The sequence below is a fragment of the Dermacentor andersoni genome, chromosome 3 (assembly GCF_023375885.2).
Source record: "Dermacentor andersoni chromosome 3, qqDerAnde1_hic_scaffold, whole genome shotgun sequence".
NCBI classification, from domain to species: domain Eukaryota; kingdom Metazoa; phylum Arthropoda; class Arachnida; order Ixodida; family Ixodidae; genus Dermacentor; species Dermacentor andersoni.
This window is the reverse complement of record NC_092816.1, coordinates 56,278,344-56,298,343: the sequence shown is the minus strand read 5'-3', so window position 1 is coordinate 56,298,343 and position 20,000 is coordinate 56,278,344. Positions and strand designations below refer to the sequence as shown.

Genomic DNA, 20,000 nt, shown 5'->3' with positions numbered 1-20,000 from the left:
TTTGTTGTCAAGCTTTTCAATATTCGGCAGTCTTCGAAAAGAAACTCTGAAGCTCGAAACTGAAACTCTCTGGTTCCTACAGTCGGTATAATTTTGCTTTCTAAAATAAACTCGACAAACTTCATTCAAATAGGTTCAGGAGTTGCCTCACGAGAGCCTTCGTGCATTCCGCGTGTGTTTTAAGAAGGGAAATTGAAATTGAGCCGGGGGCGAAGACTTCTCTAATTAATTTCCTCGTTCGCTTTCTGGTCTATGTGCCGTACTGTCCCACATCTTTATATTTTTTTACGCTTTTGCACTACCACTGACACATCCATCAATCTCAACATTTTCGCCTTGCCCTCCATGAAAGCCTCTCTTTTCCTCTTCTGATCTCCTTTCATCCTGGACATTTCATTACTTTTTTTTTCAATTATTTTTCATTTTTATCGACTTTCCTTTTCGTTCTCTCTTCCATCTTCAAATAAAATTCACCAGCGAACGGCAAGCCCGAGTGCGATGTTGTCGGTTCCAGAACAAAACTGTATTAATTAATTTCCCTCAATACGTACGTACCTTCGCTATCGTAACCAGAAAGTGCAGTCCTCATACCTCGTTGTTTTACTCTCCTGAATTGCCTTCATTCAAAGTTTACGCATTGGGCTATTTAAAACCCATCTTCTGTTAGTTTAGTTGACTTTATGCCCGGCCTATCTTTGGTGGTGCGGGCGTGCCTCATATTTATTTAAATTTCGGCCTACGATAGAGGAGTCCAAAGAGTTACTTACTCCTCTATTGCTGCCCCGTTTAAAGCGTGGCAACATCCACTTACCACGCCATCGTTCGTTGCGTGGTTTTCATCTTCTAAAATTGTGGTGTAGTCCTTCAAGTGTGTGCTCCCTATGTGCAACTAGGCCTCAACAAAGTTTGTAGGTAATCCTAATTGCGCGGTTGTTTACACATATGAACAACCGCGCAAATATGCGTAGTTACAAGTCCTTACCTTTGTTGTTGTTATTTAGAGTGCGGTAAAAGTCGCAGTTAAGCGAATAATGACCCCGTATGTTCATACACATACGGGGTCAACTCATTAATTGTATGCTCTTCAAGAATATTTATAGGCTGCCATTGATCACATAATTGTGCCTGCCATATGCTTTCGAGGACGTTTTTATTTGTCTTTTGTCTTAAAGTTTCTTTCTCACGATGTGCTACTCTCCTGAGTGGTGAACTATTAAGCGGTTCTGGTAGACGGCTTAGAGAACTGACAACCAACAAAAAATGTTGTTCCTTCACCGAACTATTGAACATTACGTTAGTTTTCTGCGTGATAATCTTCAAGCTTACCGGTTGCATGTACTTTGCCGGATACAATCCTCAGTCGTTTACTATACAAGTCGTCTCCAACATTGCTAAAAAAGGACAATGTCACCTGCGAACCATTGATCTCTGGTGTTAGGCGTCACATCTATTCAGCACCAACGTAGCACCTTTATTATTCTGCGCAGGCATGCGGTGAATAGCAGTCGAGAAACTGCGTCTCCTTAGCATTGATTGGCAGCTCAATGCAGTATGATGTCTTCAAAAAGCTACACGTAACGTATGCATGGCGCGCCACTGAAGGACTCCGCATAAATATGTAAATCTGGTGTTCCCCGATATGCGCGCAAAGCGCGGTAAGATGACTTGTTCTTGAATTGCCCCCTCACCCCCTCCGACGCCCTTGTTGGGATACAATCTACGCGAGCGGTGATCGAAGCCTGCCATCTAAAGTCATCGCAGTGGGTCACCCTTGTTCAACAGTTTTAGTTTTGTGCGGAAATCGGCCTTTGTGAGATACCGGGCTTTTACAAGTGACGTAAACCTGAGAGGACGGGCTGTTGGCACAGAGTTTGACTAAGGAGGGCACATAGCTATGATTGCACTGACCTATCATATCGTACCTAGCTTCTGGGGTAAAGTGTAGGCACCAACATATTCCTTAATTTGCAGCCTCTTATTTATTTATTTATTTATTCGTTTATTTATCTATTGCTTTATTTATTATGTAATTTTTTTTCGGCAGCAACACGTGTAACACAAAATCGTCTATAAAGTGCTGTGTTTGGCCAAAGCGTTAAAAAAAAGGCCTTTACTTGCATTCTTGCTGCCAACCCCGTTTCCTATAACCGGGCATGCCGTAAACGTTAATACGTCTACAGACGAGCTAAGGTTCTTTTTTTTCCGGAAGAGGTGCTCGTTTACGGGATCACGAACATTGCTCACGTGGTTTCCCGCCGGACGGTTTGTCGTTGATGTTCGACGGCGCCGCGAGGACCGGCGACAGAGCTGACAGGGGACCGGCTGGCAGGCAGGACGACAGGACGCACAGGGACAGACACAGGTGTGTGCCACCGGCGACCAAGGTCGCCGAAACGTCCCAGCCGGCGTGACGACGCCGGCGCCAGCCCGACGACGACGGCAGCCCGTCCGAAGCCATATGCCCGGGGGTAATCGGTCGGCGGTGGGCTTCACCGAAGAGACGCCGAGCCACGCGGTGTAGCTGCCTTCACGAAACGGGCGGCGGCAACTCCGAGCGGCTCCTCCTTCCTCGCGCTAACGCGAAGGCATACACACCACCGCTTGCCGGCGCGCCGTCCGAGTTCGGACTGGTGCTCGCAGTCCCGTTCACATCGTTGAGCTCACCTTCTCCTCCTTATTCTTCCCCCTCTCCTTTGTTCTTCCCTTTCTGTACCTCCTCTCTGCTCCCGCCGCTCTCTCTCCTGCTCGCCCTTTCAGGTTCGCGCCTGTCGATCTTACCTCCTCGCTATATTCCGAAGCACCAACTTCGCTCGGGATGTTTCAGAGCGCTTCGAGCCATTCTCCTTTCTCTCGCCGGTTACAAAGTTACAAAGAGGCGCCGAAGAGCTTTCGCTTTTGCGTCGTTGAAATAAGTAGCGGGCAAGAACGACAATGACAAGCCACCGTAATGCGCCAATACAGCATCCCAAAGGTTTCAATCGGTTTTCGTTTTGTTGTTGTTGTTGTTGCCTCAAAACGTGTAGCTATAGTCACTGTGGAATTATCTTGATCAACGCGCATCACCATGTGTGCTCATCAACGCTTCGCATCTCGCGTGGCTCGTGTCGCGAGCTTTGAAAAAAAAAGGGATTTGGTTCTCGGCTGGGCTGGACGGAGCTTCGCCTGCGCTGTCCTTATAGATGCCGGGGCGACGGCACGCCAAGACGGCCGCCGTCATGGCGTCCTACAGGGTTGACATTATACAGAGTGTACCAGCTAACTTTAGCCAAAGTTTAAAAGTGTGCGAACGCCACGTAGCTGGACCCAACTAATGTTGTTTGCCGTCGCTTGGAGATACTGAAAATAATTTTTTCATACCGCCTAATTAGGTAATTATTCCTAATTAATTTTTCAACTTATCGAATATTATAATTAGATGAAAAGTGTCAATGAGAACATTGTAGAGCGACATGAAAAGACTCCCGATACACCTTTCTCTTCCTCGATACGTGCTAAATAAGTGTTTTTCCGAGCGTGAAAGAAGTCCGGGAATACACGCAAAGTGCCTCGAGCGGCCAATCGCGCGGCAGTTTTGCTTGCATCTGCGGACATCTTTCGCACTTGGAAAAACACTTTTATGTAACACGTATTGAGCAGCAGAAAGCTGTATGGGGAGTTTTTCCTGTCGTTCTACACTTTTCTCATTGACACTTTTCATCTAAATATAATACTAGACAAGTTAAGTAATTAATAAGGGCTAATTATCTAATTAGGCAGAATGAAAAAATAATTTCAATATCTACAAGCAACTGCAAACAAAATTACCTTGGTTCTGTCCAGCTACGTGGCATCCGCATATATTAATGCTCTGGCTAAATTTAGCTGGGACACCCTGTATAAATAAGTTTTACAAGCGAATCTTTTTTAATCAATTCACTTGATGCGCTATCACGTACGTGCTTTCCGGAATCACAATTCACTCGTGTTCGAACGCGCACGTTCATGTGATGCACGTTCGCTTGACACGTGCTCGAAAACGCCAAGATGAAGTTAATTCGGACGAAAAGGTTGAAAATGAAGCGGTGGTTAACAGGTAAGAAATGAAGGGAACTTGTCCGCCCAGAGTGCCTTCTTAAAAATTTACAGGCTGTTCTTGCCCCACGGGATGTCACAGGGAAGCTTTATCTTGGACTCGCCCTCATTTCCATATCCAAATACATGTCAAACGCAGATGTTTTCTCATTAAACGACCGCTGATTCGATTTGAACAATATTTGCTGTATTTGAGAGAAAACTCCTAGTCATGCCCGCTGCAGGAAGCAGAACTTAAAATTAGGACAGCCATTTTCAGAAAATTTGGCGAATCTCTGCAACCTCAAATAAGAAAAGAAATACTCATGCAAGACGTTTACGAATACATAACTCAGCACCAGTAAGAGATATTGCAGTTCTGTAAACTGCGCCAGTAAGAGCATTTGAAGCGAACACGTTTAATGTACGACTTCATAGCTTACGTGAAATCGTTACTATGTTTACGAAAGCTTTGCAGATGTCCGGCTCCCGAATCAGTGGTTTCTTACAGTGGAATTTATGATGAATCAGTGTTGTCCGTCTTAGATTTCTCAACAAGTGTGGCGTACACAATTGTGACACCGTGTTTTGTTGCTAAGTCACGAATCTGAAATCTTCATCTTCGAGTTTCATGACATCTTGCAATTTTAAAATATTTTGTAGAAATACGATGCGCTAAGTTATAAACCCACTTTCAACCGTTGGTATAATTTAACTTCATTGTTTTTAATGCAACAATTCTCATACTATTCGGGGGATTGGATATCCAGCAAAATTATTTTTCCCTTCCCAAGTATTTATAGAAGAGGCTCTTGACGTAAACTTTTCGCTTTAGAGGTCTTAGAGCTCCAGCGGTGAACATCGCTCCTACAATCTGCAGATCTTCTGATAAATTCAGACTGTTGTTCGTAATAATTGAATTAAGGAAATCAAATATTCAGTGCAGACTGTATTTTTTTCGGTGATGTCGCTAAGAGAAACAAGCGATGTAGCTGAAAGTCTTCAAGGGCGTGTATGTACAATAAAGGCGATTTTGATCTTGTCCAATCAGAGAAGGCCGATTACTCCGCGCTTTGTCTCTTCAATGCCGAAAAGGTCAGCGCGTTACCCGCTTTCTTCAGACCCAAATGTTGTGCCCGAAGGGGACTTCTGGAAAAACCTAAAGCTCGTCCAAATTACAGCGGGTTGAAGAGGTTTTTCCCGTGGGTTTAGGGGGAGACAGATAGAGAGAGAGAGACGTTGTTTAATGGTGCTGGAGATGTTCGCCTGGCCTTACGCCTACCACGATACTCTAGATGAGATTGGTGGTGTACGAAATGACACAGTCGTGCACAGTACGCACGCACGTAAAATACATGCACAAATAACGAACACAAGCATACGCGGTAATTAGCATCTATGACATCCGCTTCAGGCTTGGCAACGGGCACCTAGAGCGTCTGGTTTAGACTTGGTGACAAGCACCTAGTGCGTCTCGTTCAGGCTTAGCAAAAAGTCTTTAGAGCGTCTAGTTCTGGCTTGGTACACGCATCTCGATTGGCTCATTCTCGCTTGGCTACAAGCATTTAGAGTGCCTAGTTCGGGGGTGGTAACAAGCATCTAGAGTGTCAGGTTCGGGCTTGGCAACAATCATCTAGAGTGTCTACTTCTGGCTTGGTAACAAGCATCTAGAGCCTTGTTCAGGCTTGGCAACAGACATCTAGTCTGTTTCTGATTTGACAACAAGCATATAGAGTGTGTGGTTCTGGCTTGGCAAAAAGCATCTAGAGTTTCTGGTTCTGGCTTTGCAACATCCATGGAGAGCATCTGGTTCAGGCTTGGCAACAAGCACCTAGTGCGTCTCGTTCAGGCTTAGCAAAAAGCCTTTAGAGCGTCTAGTTCTGGCTTGGTATACGCATCTCGAGTGTCTCATTCTCGCTTGGCTACTAGCATTTAGAGTGCCTAGTTCAGGTTTGGTAACAAGCATCTAGAGCCGTGTTCAGACTTGGCAACAGTCATCTAGAGTGCCTGGTTCTGGCTTGGTAACAAGCATCTAGAGCCTTGTTCAGGCTTGGCAACAAACATCTAGTCTGGTTCTGATTTGACAACAAGCATATAGAGTGTGTGGTTTTGGCTTGGCAAGAAGCATTTAGAGTTTCTGGTTCTGGCTTTGCAACATCCATGGAGAGCATCTGGTCCAGGCTTGGCAACAAGCACCTAGTGCGTCTCGTTCAGGCTTAGCAAAAACCTTTTAGAGCGTCTAGTTCTGGCTTGGTACAGGCATCTTGAGTGTCTGGCTCAGGCTTGGCAATCACCATCTAGAGTATCCGGTTCAAGTTTGGCAACAAGCATCTAGATCGTCTGGTTCAAGTTACTGTCCCGGGGGAAGACTGCGCTGCTCCAAGGTCAAATAATGTGCTACGCCCAGAAGGAGCTGCTCCGTCAAATTTAAGCAGATTTGGCGACTACTCTCATGGCGATGACTCACGTTTGTGTACACCCTCCATGAACGCACGAGTTGTTTCTAAAAACCGGCACCGGCTAATTGTTATAGCAGACAAACCGTTGGTGTTTGAAGTCGGCTAATGACATTAAGTTATTACGGACCGGTCCTTTGGCTTTAAGGTAATTTGGCCAAAATGTTTTTTAAACATAATACTTCTGCAGCCATAACCAATCAGCGAGCAAAGAGGCAACGCTACATTGCTTGCTCAATTCCTATTTCACGGAAAGGAAAGCAACGTCAGTCTCGACACTGATTGATCCAGAAGAACCTGTTGTTAGGAGAGTTGGTTTATCATGACGGATTACGTTCAACATAGGCTCACAAAGTAAAAGAATGAAACTATACTCACGTACAAAAAATATCGAACGCAAGCGTTTGTCCTTGTATTCAACCTAATGTTCGCCACCATTTCTTCTGTCCTTGTTTATTTTAAGCAGTGTTACTTTGAGAAAGAGTGATTAATTATAGCAGCAAAACCAACTTTTTTGCGTACTTTCTTCACGCACTGTCATACTCGAAAAACAGTTAACCAACAGCGTCTGTAAACGCGCGGGAAGCGTGCCAGTAGACCCGTCAAGCGCGAAACACATGCGCGACCATGGATGTCTTTCTATGGCACCTATAAACTATCTCCCCTTCACTTACAATTAATAAGGATAAAAAGAAAACACAGCCTATGGACTATCAATAAAAACCTGCGGAATTATGGCTTTCTGTGCCAACTCAGCTGAAAAAAAAATGCAAATGAGAACTCCACGTTCTACACAAACTGCAGTACGGCGAACTGATCAAACGGAGAGCTCAACATGTTGGTTTGTTGATATAGTTCTGTAAGTCAGCGATGCAATTTTTTTATGAGGAGTGCCAACACGGTTTGTCTAGATGCTCTCTTATAACGTCGCGCGACACCTTGTAAGAATTTTTTTATCTCTATGGAGAAAGGAATAGACCAAATGGAAACAGACAGGCTGACTATTTGTGTATCCGTAACATGTACACAAATTTTGTATAGGTAAGAACAAAAGTGTATAGTGTAAGGCTGCGACAGCTCTATTACAGAGTCTGCCGAGACCGTAAAAGTCGTTTTCATTAGCAGCAGAGCTCGTCGCATTACAAGTGAAGCAAGTGGCTGCAACAGTTTCCAACTGTGCGAACAGCTTTTCGCTGAGAGTGGAGAGATCTTTACCAAACATCGTTTCAGATATCGGGTAGTTTTGACGCACACGCGTTTTCCACTGCACCTTGCGTGCCGGTGACTCTTTGGGAGCGTAACACTGGCAACAGGCAAGAAGTCGATGGAGAATCATATTGGAAACATGCTATGAATACGTTAGGAATCGCGTTGGGAACACGTGGGGTATAATTTTAGGAGTCATGTTGGGAATCCTGTCGGGAATTATAGTGGGAACACGTTGGGATCACGTTGGGCATTGTGTTAGTGATCATGTTGAGAATTACATTGGTAATGATGTTGCGACACGCGGAGCTCGCCGAAACGGGAGCCGTTCGTCTGTCCACGTGCTCGCAATTGTTTCAGCTGTACTTCAAGCTCGCGCAAGGCGAGTGACTCGGGAGACTTTCGCTTCTTTCCTCCTCTCCTAGATGACAAGTTTTTCGTCCGAAATAATACGGTTTACGGTGTCCGCCAAGTAAGAGCCGCTCCAAGGGAAAAAATAAAAATAAAGCTTGTCATTTCGCGTCCGAGTTCACCAGTTTGCTTGTCACGTGCCAGGTGTACGTTGACAGCGTCTGCTGCTCTGAGCTCATTCACGCTTGTAGAGGGAAAGACAGACGTTGGTTTTCGAACAATTGCCGCAAGCAAGCGAGACGTAGGCGTCTGCGTTTAACTTCGCAGAAGCCGGATAGATCTCGCGTTAATTAACTTCATTAAGCTGTGGAGAGCCATGAAGAGCGGCACGATCACAAAACCCGTAATTCATGGCGAAATGAATGAATGAATGAATGAATGAATGAATGAATGAATGAATGAATGAATGAATGAATGAATGAATTTATTTCCATAAATATACAAGTTTATGGAGGATATAAGGAAAGAAGTTACAAAAGAGCAACTTGACTAGTCCTTAAACCTTCTCGTGACAGCAGCAGCAGAAAACAACCACATGGCAAAAAGGGAGGGTAAGAGAGAAAGAACAAAACAAAAACAATAAACGTTTTCATACAAGTGTTCATACAGCAGATAGCAATAAAATATACATCTCAGTAAAAAGAAGCCTACTTATACAGAGATTAAAGGCTAATAGGCAACAAAGTAATTTATTAACTTGTTTTTACTGCAAGAAAAAACATCAATACCATCGGTCATTAACTTATTTAATGAATGCGGTAAAGTGTGTGAAAGCTTTTGTTTCGCATAGTTGGTACGTGGGTATGGCACAAACCAACATTCCGGAAATCTTGTAGCATAATAGCTTCTATTTCGTGTCAAGTTGACTATAGACCTGGCGTGGTTAATGTTTTCCTGGCACTCCTTACCGTATGTTAACGCTAAGCGAAAATTGAAGAGATCAGGAGCTTTAAGTATCTTTAGGTCTTTAAATAATGAATTAGTTGGAAAGTCAAATAAGATCTGCCATGAATCTCGGCAACGTGATCTTACGTCGCGGCATCTGGCAGACAGCGTCTTCACGAAGTTTATAACAGTCTTCGTGCGTGTTTCTGCAGAATTGAACGAGAACAGCGTAGCCGACGGACTCAATTTTCATTGGTCGCAACATTACGGAGCCAAGAGATACCGAAACCAAGTAAAGCATACTAGGAAGTATTGTGTGGTTTTAAATGAAATGTAGAAATGGTATGGTATTATTTGCATATCGATCCGCGCCATACGAGTAGTGCTGGCTGACACTCTCGCGGTCAGAATATTTATTTTAATATTGACGCGTATACTTTTTCATCTTCCTTGGGTGGCCACCTTTCACCTTCTAAGAAATATTAAACGCTATCCCTCAGCGCCCAGGACGCGCTTGCAGCTATTTAGAAAGATAAGCAAGTATATGTGTAAATATATGCTTAAACAGCCCAGAATGTATACATGGGAACAGCCGTCATCGTAACTCAATGGATAGAGCATCGCACGCGCAACGTGGAGGTTGGGGGTTTGGCTTTCGCCGGCGGCAAGTTGTTTTTTCGCCCACATTCATTTTACTTGCGTCATCATTTCTGAATTTCAAATAAAACGACAGAATACTATCCGCTGTGCTTTGCTTGACTTCATTATCTGTTGGCTTCGTAATGTTTACAGATTTGAGTGATCTTTTGTGAAGGCGCCAGGTGTCGGCTATAGAGGTTGCATCTGGAAGCACTTGCGACCCTCTCGCGGTTCACATTTAGCTTTACTTAACGCTGTTCTTTGATGTGCGTACCTGCGAAGAGTTGGTGCACCGGAAGTATCCGTCCGGAGGCTTCGGGCTGTGGTAGAGGGTATACGCAAAGGACGAATGGCACTCACACACAGCGTTTTGACGTGTGAATTCGGGCTCAGGCGTCTCTGACAGTACGCGTCATCTCGGCCTGTTGTAGCGGATGACATGCTACCATGGAACGTGTCCCAGCCAAGTGCCCGGATCCTGCGTCCCATTCTCAGCGTTGGGCTGTGGCACGTGGCACGGGGACTATACGTCCGAAGGCCAGATAGAAACCCGACGCACAGGAACAGTACGCGCTCTGGTTGACACAGAATGCCCCATGTTAGTGTTCTTTACCAATAAGCAGATAGCCGTAGAGAACGTACACTAGAGTGACGGGGAAAGAAACACTTAAGGAGAGGAGATTAACAAGGAATAAAACGGGCGTTGACCTTAAGTCTTCAGCCTTCTAATCTCAGCCTTCAACCAACTCGCCCAACCACAAATTTTACAGAGTACATAGCTAGAATGGAGGACGCCTTCGAAATGAATTACGCCAGGCACGCTCAGTTCAGAAACTTCATGGTGGCGTCGCTACCCGTTTATCGGTCTTTTTCTGCCTGGCTTACGCAGCTTCGCTTCACAGTGTATCTGGAAATCTTCGCTATTTCAGAAACGTAATTTAATAACAGGGTTGAAACGTTCCTATTCCGCCATTTAGGGTTATCTAACGTGCAGACGGCATATTTTCTTTCCGCCTCCATCGGAATGTGCCGTAGGAGGCAGGGATCGAGCATGCGATGCCGTGCTCAGCGGGGTGTGATCCCCAGCACTCACCTCATGCTTGAACCCTGCAGCCTCCGAGCCTTGAACACGAAGCCTCCATAGACGGTGCCTCCGAAGTTGAACTGCGCTCTCATATAGCGACATTCCATGCGGACCGCACACCCCTGAAGAGATATGTAGGAATGGTTCTATAGCGTCATGCTCCGTTGCCTGGCGCGCGACGAATATACTATGCACTCCCATCGCGTTTTAGAGCGCTGCTCGTAACCTTTCACTGAAAGCACTTTGAACTAACGGTATTTCATCCTTCCAGTGGCTCTCGTGTTTTACTTTTACAGGGAATGCCTACGGGAACCGCAGCGCCGCGCTCATTGCAATCGGGAAAAAAAGACGATACAAAATAAAGGCTAGCGAACAATAACGTGGATGCGAATACCTAGGCTCGTATTCACCGAAGTAAAAGGTAGCAGACTGATTAAATTCTCGCATATAGGGACCCGGTTTGGAGGATTAGAGTGCGCGTTGAAAAGTTCAGCGGGCGAATGCGAAGCGGTGAAAACAAAAGTAAGAGATACAGGGTAAGAAAAATATATACAGAACTGTAGTTCACCAATTTTTTAAAGCGAGCACGCCATTTCATCTGCGTTTAAAATTTAAATCTGCCTCTCTTGTGTAATCAAAGCCAGCGACGTTTGACACACGGTGCCTCTGGAGAAATAAACGGACAAGGAAAAGAAAACACGGCTGTGAAATAAGTGACCGCATACACTAAGCCTGGCATAAAAAAGTGCTCGGCGAGCTCAAAAGTTTCGCAACGCACAGATTTTCGGGGAATCGCTCGGCGAATGGAAGCCGCGCGCTAGGAGGAATGGCGGGTGTTGGCGGGTCTCGGCAAAGCTGTTTACACTTTGGCCGGATTTTCGCGCGGCTCTTGGATTGTCTCGGCTGTGGCGACATCGGGCTCACCGCAGGCAGGACGCCCCTTGAAAAAGACTACAAGCGCTCGATAAGGTGAACGCCGCGCACCCTCTCTTTCTCGGTCTCCTTTCCACACTCTCTCTCTCACTCTTGTTCTCGGCTTCTGATGTTTGTAGTGTCAATGGCGAGCATTGAATAAATTAAGCGGTGCCACGTCGCCCCGTGGCAAGCTTTCAGGTCAAGCACCCATGAAAGAGGCGTATTCCGAGATTGCGCATGATCGTGGGGGAAAACAACCTTGGCGAGGCTGTCTCGCCCTTCGAAAAGCACGCGAATCAGTGTGCGCGCAACGGAGAAAAGCTCTCCTGAGTGTAGGGCGCCCGGTGCATCGCTGTTTGAGAATGCAAAAGTGAAAAAAAATGGGGGGGGGGGAGGAATAATCAACACGCGAAGAAATTTAGAAAACATAAAGCTCCGCGATGACGCGCCTTGCCGTCGTGCGAAGAAGGTGCTTTTACCAATACGCCATCTGGCACCACCTGCGCGAAAAATTTTCAGAACGGCACCGTTTTAACACTTCGTTGGGAGTATGAACGTGGAAACTAGTTAAGTCTTGGTCGCACGAAACATCTTAAATGCTGTAATGATGTTTGGTGATTGATTGATTGATTGATTGATTGATTGATTGATTGATTGATTGATTGATTGATTGATTGATTGATTGATTGATTGATTGATTGATTGATTGATTGATTGATTGATTGATTGATTGATTGGGACGTATGCATGGACTGTGTGAATGACTGACTGTCTGAATGAATGAGTGAATGGCCGACAGACCGACGAACCAACCGACCGACCGACCGATGACTGACTGAACAAATGAAGAATTAGAAATCTTCGAAATAAATATAGTTGAGTAGAGCATATTGATGGGCTAGTTGGTCCAGTTTTAAGGTCTTAAGAGGAAGCTTTAGCTCGGGCCCAACTCCGACGCGGCCTATTCAAATACATGTAAAAACGCAAAAACGTTTGTCTGAGATAACCTCTGGACCGATTTTAATGAAATTTGCTTCATTTGAGAGAGAAAGTTAAATTCTAGTGACTGTTGGAAGCGGAATTTCGATTTAGGGCTTGAATTTTCTTAAAACGATTTTCAAATATTTGACCGTTTGAAGAAAATACAAGCACGAAGTTTACAAATCCATAGCTCTGCATCAAGAACAGATATCGTGGTTCTGTAAACGCAGCCCATTAGATCATTCAAAGCGGACAAATTCGATGTGTCATTTTACGTCTTACGTGAATTTGTTACGTTGGTTACAACGGTTTTGCGAAAGTTGTATTTCCCTATGATTAATATTTTTTATATTCATGTGTAACATATCAATTTTGTCCGCTTTAGATGTACTATTAGGTGGAATTCACAGAATTGTATTATCATTTTAGTGGTTGAGTTACAGAGTTGTAAACTTGATAGTTTCGTTTTTTGAAAATTTTCGATTTTTGCCAATTTTTAATAAAACATTGACGACCTAACTCGAAAATTCGAAACCAGCAGTCACTAGATGTTAAGTTTGTCTTTTAAATGCAACAAACCTCGTCAAATTTGGTGCAGTGGTTGCCGAGCAAAACGAATTCTCCTTTTACATGTATTTAGATAGGAGCACTCGAGCTAAAGCTTCCTCTTAACCCCCGTATTTTCCCCCAACAAGCTTCGACTCGAAGCTCCTCCTCCACCCCACCGAGTTGAGCGCAGCGTGTTAAGAACGGCCAGCTGCAGTGCAAGATTGCCACCCACTTACGACTATAGCGGCAACATCCCGGCGCTGTTAAGAACGGCGAGCTGCAGTGCAAGATTGCCACCCACTTACGACTATGACGGCAACATTCCGGGAGCGTCGCCGCCAACTTCTAGCCACAGCGTGACTAAATCGACTTTGTGACGGAATGAGTTCGGCGGGCCAACTATTCTTCCCAAACTCCCCAACGCGCTACCCGGAACGGCTCCGAGTTATACGGGGCCCCTCTGACGTCGGTTCCGGACCTTCGAACGTGTGTGCATTTGTGCGTGTAGACCGTCCTGCGGAGAGGCGGCTAGTTTGCGATCACCAAACGAACGTTCGCGTCGCCTTGTATCGCGGGAGGACCGAGTGTTTAAAAACTGCTGTTGTGCGGATGCTCGACACACTTTTCTTAAGCAGTCATGTTGGACTGAGACATTCTCTCTCAAGCAGTCATGTTAGACTGATGTACTTTCTGAAACAGTCATGTTAGACTGATATAAATACTGTAAATAAACCCATATTCCTCGTTCTCGATGAGAAGCAGTACTTCCCTTCATCAACGTCCTGAGCGTGGATAAGTTGGACGACGGCATGGGCCAGCTACCTTCTATTTCATGCCCGACTCCAATCTTGACAACGGATCACGAGCGATGGGATTGAGCCCCCAATCCTGACAAGCGCCGCGTCCCGACTGAGGAAGCGCCGTGAGTGCTTCTGTCGAGGGACGGCGCTGCAAGCAACTTTCACGAAACACTGAAAACAGCGAACAGACGGCGGCGATACAGGGCCAGGAAATAGCGGGGGGAAGAGAATATAAATACCTTGGTATGTGGATAAACGAAGGCATTAGATACATGGAAACACAGGGAAAAGTCAACAGCAGTGAAGGAGAAGAGAAATGCAGCCATAATGAAGCACAGATCGCTATGGGGATACAATAGGTACGTGGTCCTCCGAGGTATGTGGAAAGGTGTAACGGTTCCAGGTCTAACTTTTGGAAATGCGGTTGTTTGCTTGAAATCAGGGGTACAATCAGGACTCGATAGGAACCAAATGTTAGTCGGTCGCCTCGCATTGGGCGCTCACGGTGAGACTACAGATGAAGCTGTGCAAGGTGATATGTCCTGGATTAGTTTTGAAGTTAGAGAAGCTCACAGTAAAATTGATTATGAAAAACGACTGAAGAATATGGAAGCAAGTAAATGGGCTGGGAGATTGTTGAGGTACCTGTACAGCAAGAACATTGATTCACAGTGGAGGAAAAGAACTAGGAAGCTTACCAGCAGGTATGCGGCCTGTAGGGTAGGCCAAACAGCAACAAAGAACATCAAGCGGAAAGTCAGAGAGGATGAAATAATCTCATGGGGGGCGACAATAGAAAAGAAACCTGCCATGAGTAACTACTTAAGAGGAAAAAACGAAATCAGGAAAGAAACAATTTATGATAACTCAGAAGGAAGCTCATTACATTTCGAAGCGAAATTGGGATGGCTTAGGACACTCACCTATAAATAGATATAAGATGGAAGAAGGAGCATGTGCTTGCTGCGGTAAAGCTAGGGAAACGCCTTACCAGCAGCGGTCTCTGCAGTCGAAACCTACCTCCAAGACACAGGTCTCCGACTATCTCCACTGAAATCGGAGCTGCTCGTCTACCGCCCGCGCCGCCGGCCCAAGCCGATAGCCGAATCGCGCCAATGTGACGACATAATCCTCTATACGCAAGACGGCTCCTGCATTCCCCGAGTCCCGAAGATACGCATCCTAGGCATGCATATAACAGCCAACGGGTCAAACATAGAAGCTATTCGCAAAATCGAAGGCAAGGTTACAGCGGCTACCCGCCTGATCAAACGCATTACAAACAAGCACACGGGCAAAGGAGGACAGTGTCATGCGCCTCATACACTCTTTTGCAATCAGTCACATCACTTATGTGGCTGCCTTCTACAACTGGAATGTCACTGAAAGGGAGAAAATCAACACCCTTATACGCAAGACTTAAAAGATTGCCCTTGGCCTACCGGAGTCCACAAGCACTGCTCGTCTGCTACAGCTGGGGGTATACAACACGCTTGAGGAAATCGTGGATGCGCAAAGAACCTCTCAACTCGAACGCATGTCTAAACACATCCGCATGAAATGCAAAGTGAGACCCGTAGGTAACGTACACCATCCAGAAGAGCTTCACTTTAAAGTGTACGGAATCCTCAACCGGTCAGCCGCCGAGATAAGCAAGAGATGATTAGAGTACTGCTGAAAAAAAAAAAACAAAGCAGAGAGAGATTGATACGACCGGATTCGTTACAGGCTAGGTACCAGTACAAGGTAGATAGAGAAGTTTTGAGGAAGAGAAAGCAGAATACAGAGGTGTACACAAATATGCTAGAATGAAAACCATGCATAGCGTACCTGAGTTACTCAAGCAGGCAAGTTTAATAGTTGACGCCGGCCGATTTCAAGAGGGAGACCAATAAATCATCATCACTATCAACAACAATGAGTCGAGAGGAAAGGCTGAGGATAGAAACGTTCTAGAATACGAGAGTAAGAATGAAGTTGTCATAACAAATAGATACGCCGGAAAGCTAGCCGTCAGGACGTCCTAGAATAGCAGCCAATAGCCTGACGAACATCACACTCTGTAGGAGAGACACGTGGAATTAGGCGGCAAAAGTTGCATTCGTGGCAATACGAGCAGTAAGTATTATACAACGTAGAACACAGCAACGTTTAGCGTACATGCACCCGTTACAAATTTCAATGCCCCCTGCGCACACCCATGATCAGACGACCGAGCTGCCATTGATAAAGGAACAGAAAACCACCGCTGCTACGTTGCATTCTGGATATGGAGAGGAACTGTTGCCACAAAGGCTGGAACTTGATGGCGTATGCTTGGAAAAGGACCCATGGAGAACATTGCTTTCAAACCCGTTATCATGCAGACCACAGGATTGTGCGCTTGTGGCGTGCGTCTTTCCAGGAAACTGAAGCCGTTCGAATAAACGTCTTCGAAGCGAAGACTAATTTTCTGCACGAAATAGGCTCCAGTGAAACAAACCGGTCTCTGTAGTAACACGTTTCCTTTCTTTTTCTTTCTTTTCCCCGTAACGCGGTATCGATCAAACCGCGTCGTTTTATGTTCTTTATTTCCTTTCTGTTTTATTTTTTGCTTCAATTTCCGTCGGCGAAATTCAGTCTTGAAAATCCCCTTGAACTTATCCACTGAAGATGGAGAAATTGATCGGCTGAAGATTGCAGGAAGTTGATAGCTATATAAATAAAAAAAAAAGAGCATTCGGGAAGGAAATGCTTAGAGAAACGTGCAATTAACGAAAATTTTAGACGGAATGCTGCCGACATTTGAAAGATCAGCCCAGAGCACCAATGACCCTTACAAATAGCCTAGATGAAGAGAAAGAAACTATTTTGTGGTACCGTAAATAAGGAAGACATTTGAAGGTTGTGAATAAGTACGTTGTATATGAAGATCGATGAATCAGTCAATGATTCGACGTAGTTGACACTGCTAGCCCTTAAAGCATAGTATTTTCTACTTTTTCGTCTACAAAAACAAGCACTTACACTTCGCAGAATAGGCCAAGAGGCAAGAATGTTAAGCAGTAAGGCATTATTTTAACTTCATATTTGAAGTGGAACGCTCAATCCGATGGCAATACTAAGAAGGTACTCCAGAACCACGTAATTCTTAAATGTATAGCTTATATATCAAGTATTTCTTCTTCAGTTGCACCAGACTTTTAAGAAACTTGTAGAGCTCTCTAATATGCCGATGGGAAAAGAACTTGGGAATCACTGACTCAAGTCGGATTCACGGCAGACTACAACTCTCTGATACCTTCTACCGATGAAAAAGAAGCTCGAAAATCGACGACATGCCTAGAAATGTTGGACATTCCCCCTGCGGCTATCTGTCGAACTTCACCGCAATCCACTAACGTAACTCAATGTGCAATATTAAAAAAAAATGATGTTTCAAGAGGGTCTCTCGAATTTTACCTTCTTTCAGTTAGCAACGTCGAGAGGGTACGCTCTGTTAATGACATCCGTTTTTGCGGCACTTGTTCGTATCTTTTCTGCTGCATTATAGCAGCGTTTCAATGCTGCTAAGAATTCTGCTGAAACGCTGCAAATACGCTCCGACTAAGGGCCGTAAATACGCCCGTTATTAAAAGACGGCATCCCCTTGACGTTGCTAACTTAAGGTTGTTGAAATTTGGGCGACCTTCTGAAGTATCATTTGTTTTTAAATGATGTCCATTGAATTGCATTGTCGCACTGCGGTGAAGTTCGACAGATAGCCGAAGGCGCAATGTACGAAATTCCTGGACGCGATCGAGTCATGTTCACGGTAAACTAGAGCTCCCTAATGTTCCCTACTGGTTGGGGAAGAGCACGAGAATCATTGAATTAAGTAATGTTTACGGGGTGCTAGAGGAGCAGAAGGATGAATAGGAAGGAAGGAAAGGTAGGGAGGTCAACCAGACGCACGTCCGGTTTGCTGTCCTACCCAGGGGAAGAGGTATAAGGGAAGAAAAAGGAGATGGAGGGAAGAAGGTACCATCGGTTTGAATACGTGCGGTTGTCCATAACTTCACGACTATATTCGGTCACTGAGGCCAGTCGCTTTCATTAAACGTAGCAGTGGCCGCGTCGCTTTGTAAGCCTGCGACGCGTGGGGCCGTGGTCCGAGAATCTTAGTCTCTGAAAATGGTCTGTTATCTATTCGGTTTAACACCCTCTGAAGAATGTCACGTTCGTTGTCATAGAGATCACAAAAACACAACACGTGCTCACTCGTCTCTCCACAGTTGCACGAGTCACAGATCGGTGTGTCGGACATTCCAATAAGGAATGAGTAGGCTTTCGTAAAAGCCATCTCTAACGAGAGGCGGCACAGCAAAGTTGCATCACGGCGGGAGAAGTTCGATGTAATCTGCAGCTTCAATATAGTATCCAACCGGTGGAGCGTCTCTAATAGCGGCCACCGCCTGGAACAGCACCTGCAGCTCGTCGATCAGGGCAGGGTCACGAAAGGCTTTTAATTCTCCGCAGCATCGACAGCCGTGGGGGCGGAATCACGTGACTCGTCGAATCACGGCACTAGATATAGGTTTTGAGTTAAGGGGACGCAAGCGACTCGCATGCCGGAACTCAGGCGGCTTGCGTGTCTAAGCGAAACGCAAACCGTTCACTTCCCGTAACCTAAAATTGTATTGTGCTACGTGTACGAGAGGCTGAAACTCTCCACTGTATCGTCTACCACTGACGAAAGAGACCGTGACTCGTTGAGTCATCGCCGAGTCACTCCGACAGATAAACTGCAGGGCACTCTGACGGCTACCGCCATGATGTGGCAATAAAAAGCGCTGCGGTCTTGCGAAATGAAGTTCGAGCGGCATCCTTAGAGTGCGCAGCTACGTGCGCCCACAGTGCCCGTTGGCTAAGCACGGTGAGAGGCCCGGAAGGACTGTCAGTGTGTCGGGACTAGACCTTGGGCATGGTGCCTGTGTAGAGGCGAGCGTGCAAGAGGGAAAGGGTCACGTTTAGGCGGGGAAACCCGTACTCAAAGTGGTAAACGGTACAGCACTCCGAGATAGGCCAAGAATGATGAAAAGGCCATACGAGAGTTCGAGAAGAGAAACTAACAAGAAAAAAAATAATCGATAAATAAAATGAATCGATCCGTGTGCCTCGCGGGCGCGAACCAGCTGGGCGCTTTTACTGCAGGGAGGTTTCAATAAAAAGTTTTGCCTTCATTGCGTAAGTCTCGCGATCAAGTGCACTTTGGGAGCTTCCCCGCCCACCGCAGCGCTTTTATGTTTCTTTCTTTTCGTTTATCGTACGCGCAAAGAGTTTCGATAACCTCGCGGGCGGGAAACTTATTGGCGCTATCGTTCTCCGACTCAAGACTCGGACAATCCGTGGCTGTGACGTGACGTCAGTAAACGCGATTTATTTGCCGCCAAGTCGTTCAACGTGTCGTCGACTGGCAGTACCGCTCTTTGTCCTGTCCAGTTCCGTACAGTGATAAAAAAAAGAAGAAAAGAAAGAACGCTTTACACTCGCTTTTAAGAGTGCATGCACAAAATTGACCCTGCCTGACGATGAAGGTCTGATCGGTGATATATTGAGTCACTACTCGACAGCGCTATATAGGTGATATCAGTTGGAGAATGGTTGAGAAGTTTGGGGTGGCGGCGAAGGGATCCAGACTCGGGGCTTGAAGCAGGAGGCTGGTAGGTCACGGAAACTGCGGGGCGGTGATCAGGTGGTCTACCACACAGAAATCAATGTGCCGCAGAAATATGAATACGTAAGAAGGTAATAGGGACAGCCTGCGTTTCCCAGAGATAGATAGAGAGAGAGAGAGAGTAACAAGGACAAACGCAAGAAGGCTAACCAGGACACAACATCCTGTTTTATACGCAGTACTGGGAGAAGAGGGAAGGAGAATAAAAGATACACGAAGATAGAAAGAACAAGTTTGCAACCTCATCTGCGTGAGGTTGCACACTCACGCAGATGAGTGTGCACAATCAGAAACACACTCAAGAGTGTAACCGTTCGTCTAGGTAGTTT

General features: G+C 45.6%; 1 protein-coding gene across 1 annotated transcript in view; it reads right to left on the bottom strand.

Moving 5' to 3' along the window:
- Positions 1-10,823, bottom strand: part of LOC129388029 (uncharacterized) — a 29,872-nt gene extending 19,049 nt beyond the window's left edge. The window contains exon 1 of the mRNA XM_072286833.1: positions 10,741-10,823. Within this exon, the coding sequence (XP_072142934.1) occupies positions 10,741-10,823 (83 nt within the window). The remainder of the gene's footprint in view (positions 1-10,740) is intronic.
- Between the last annotated feature and the right edge of the window lie 9,177 nt (positions 10,824-20,000).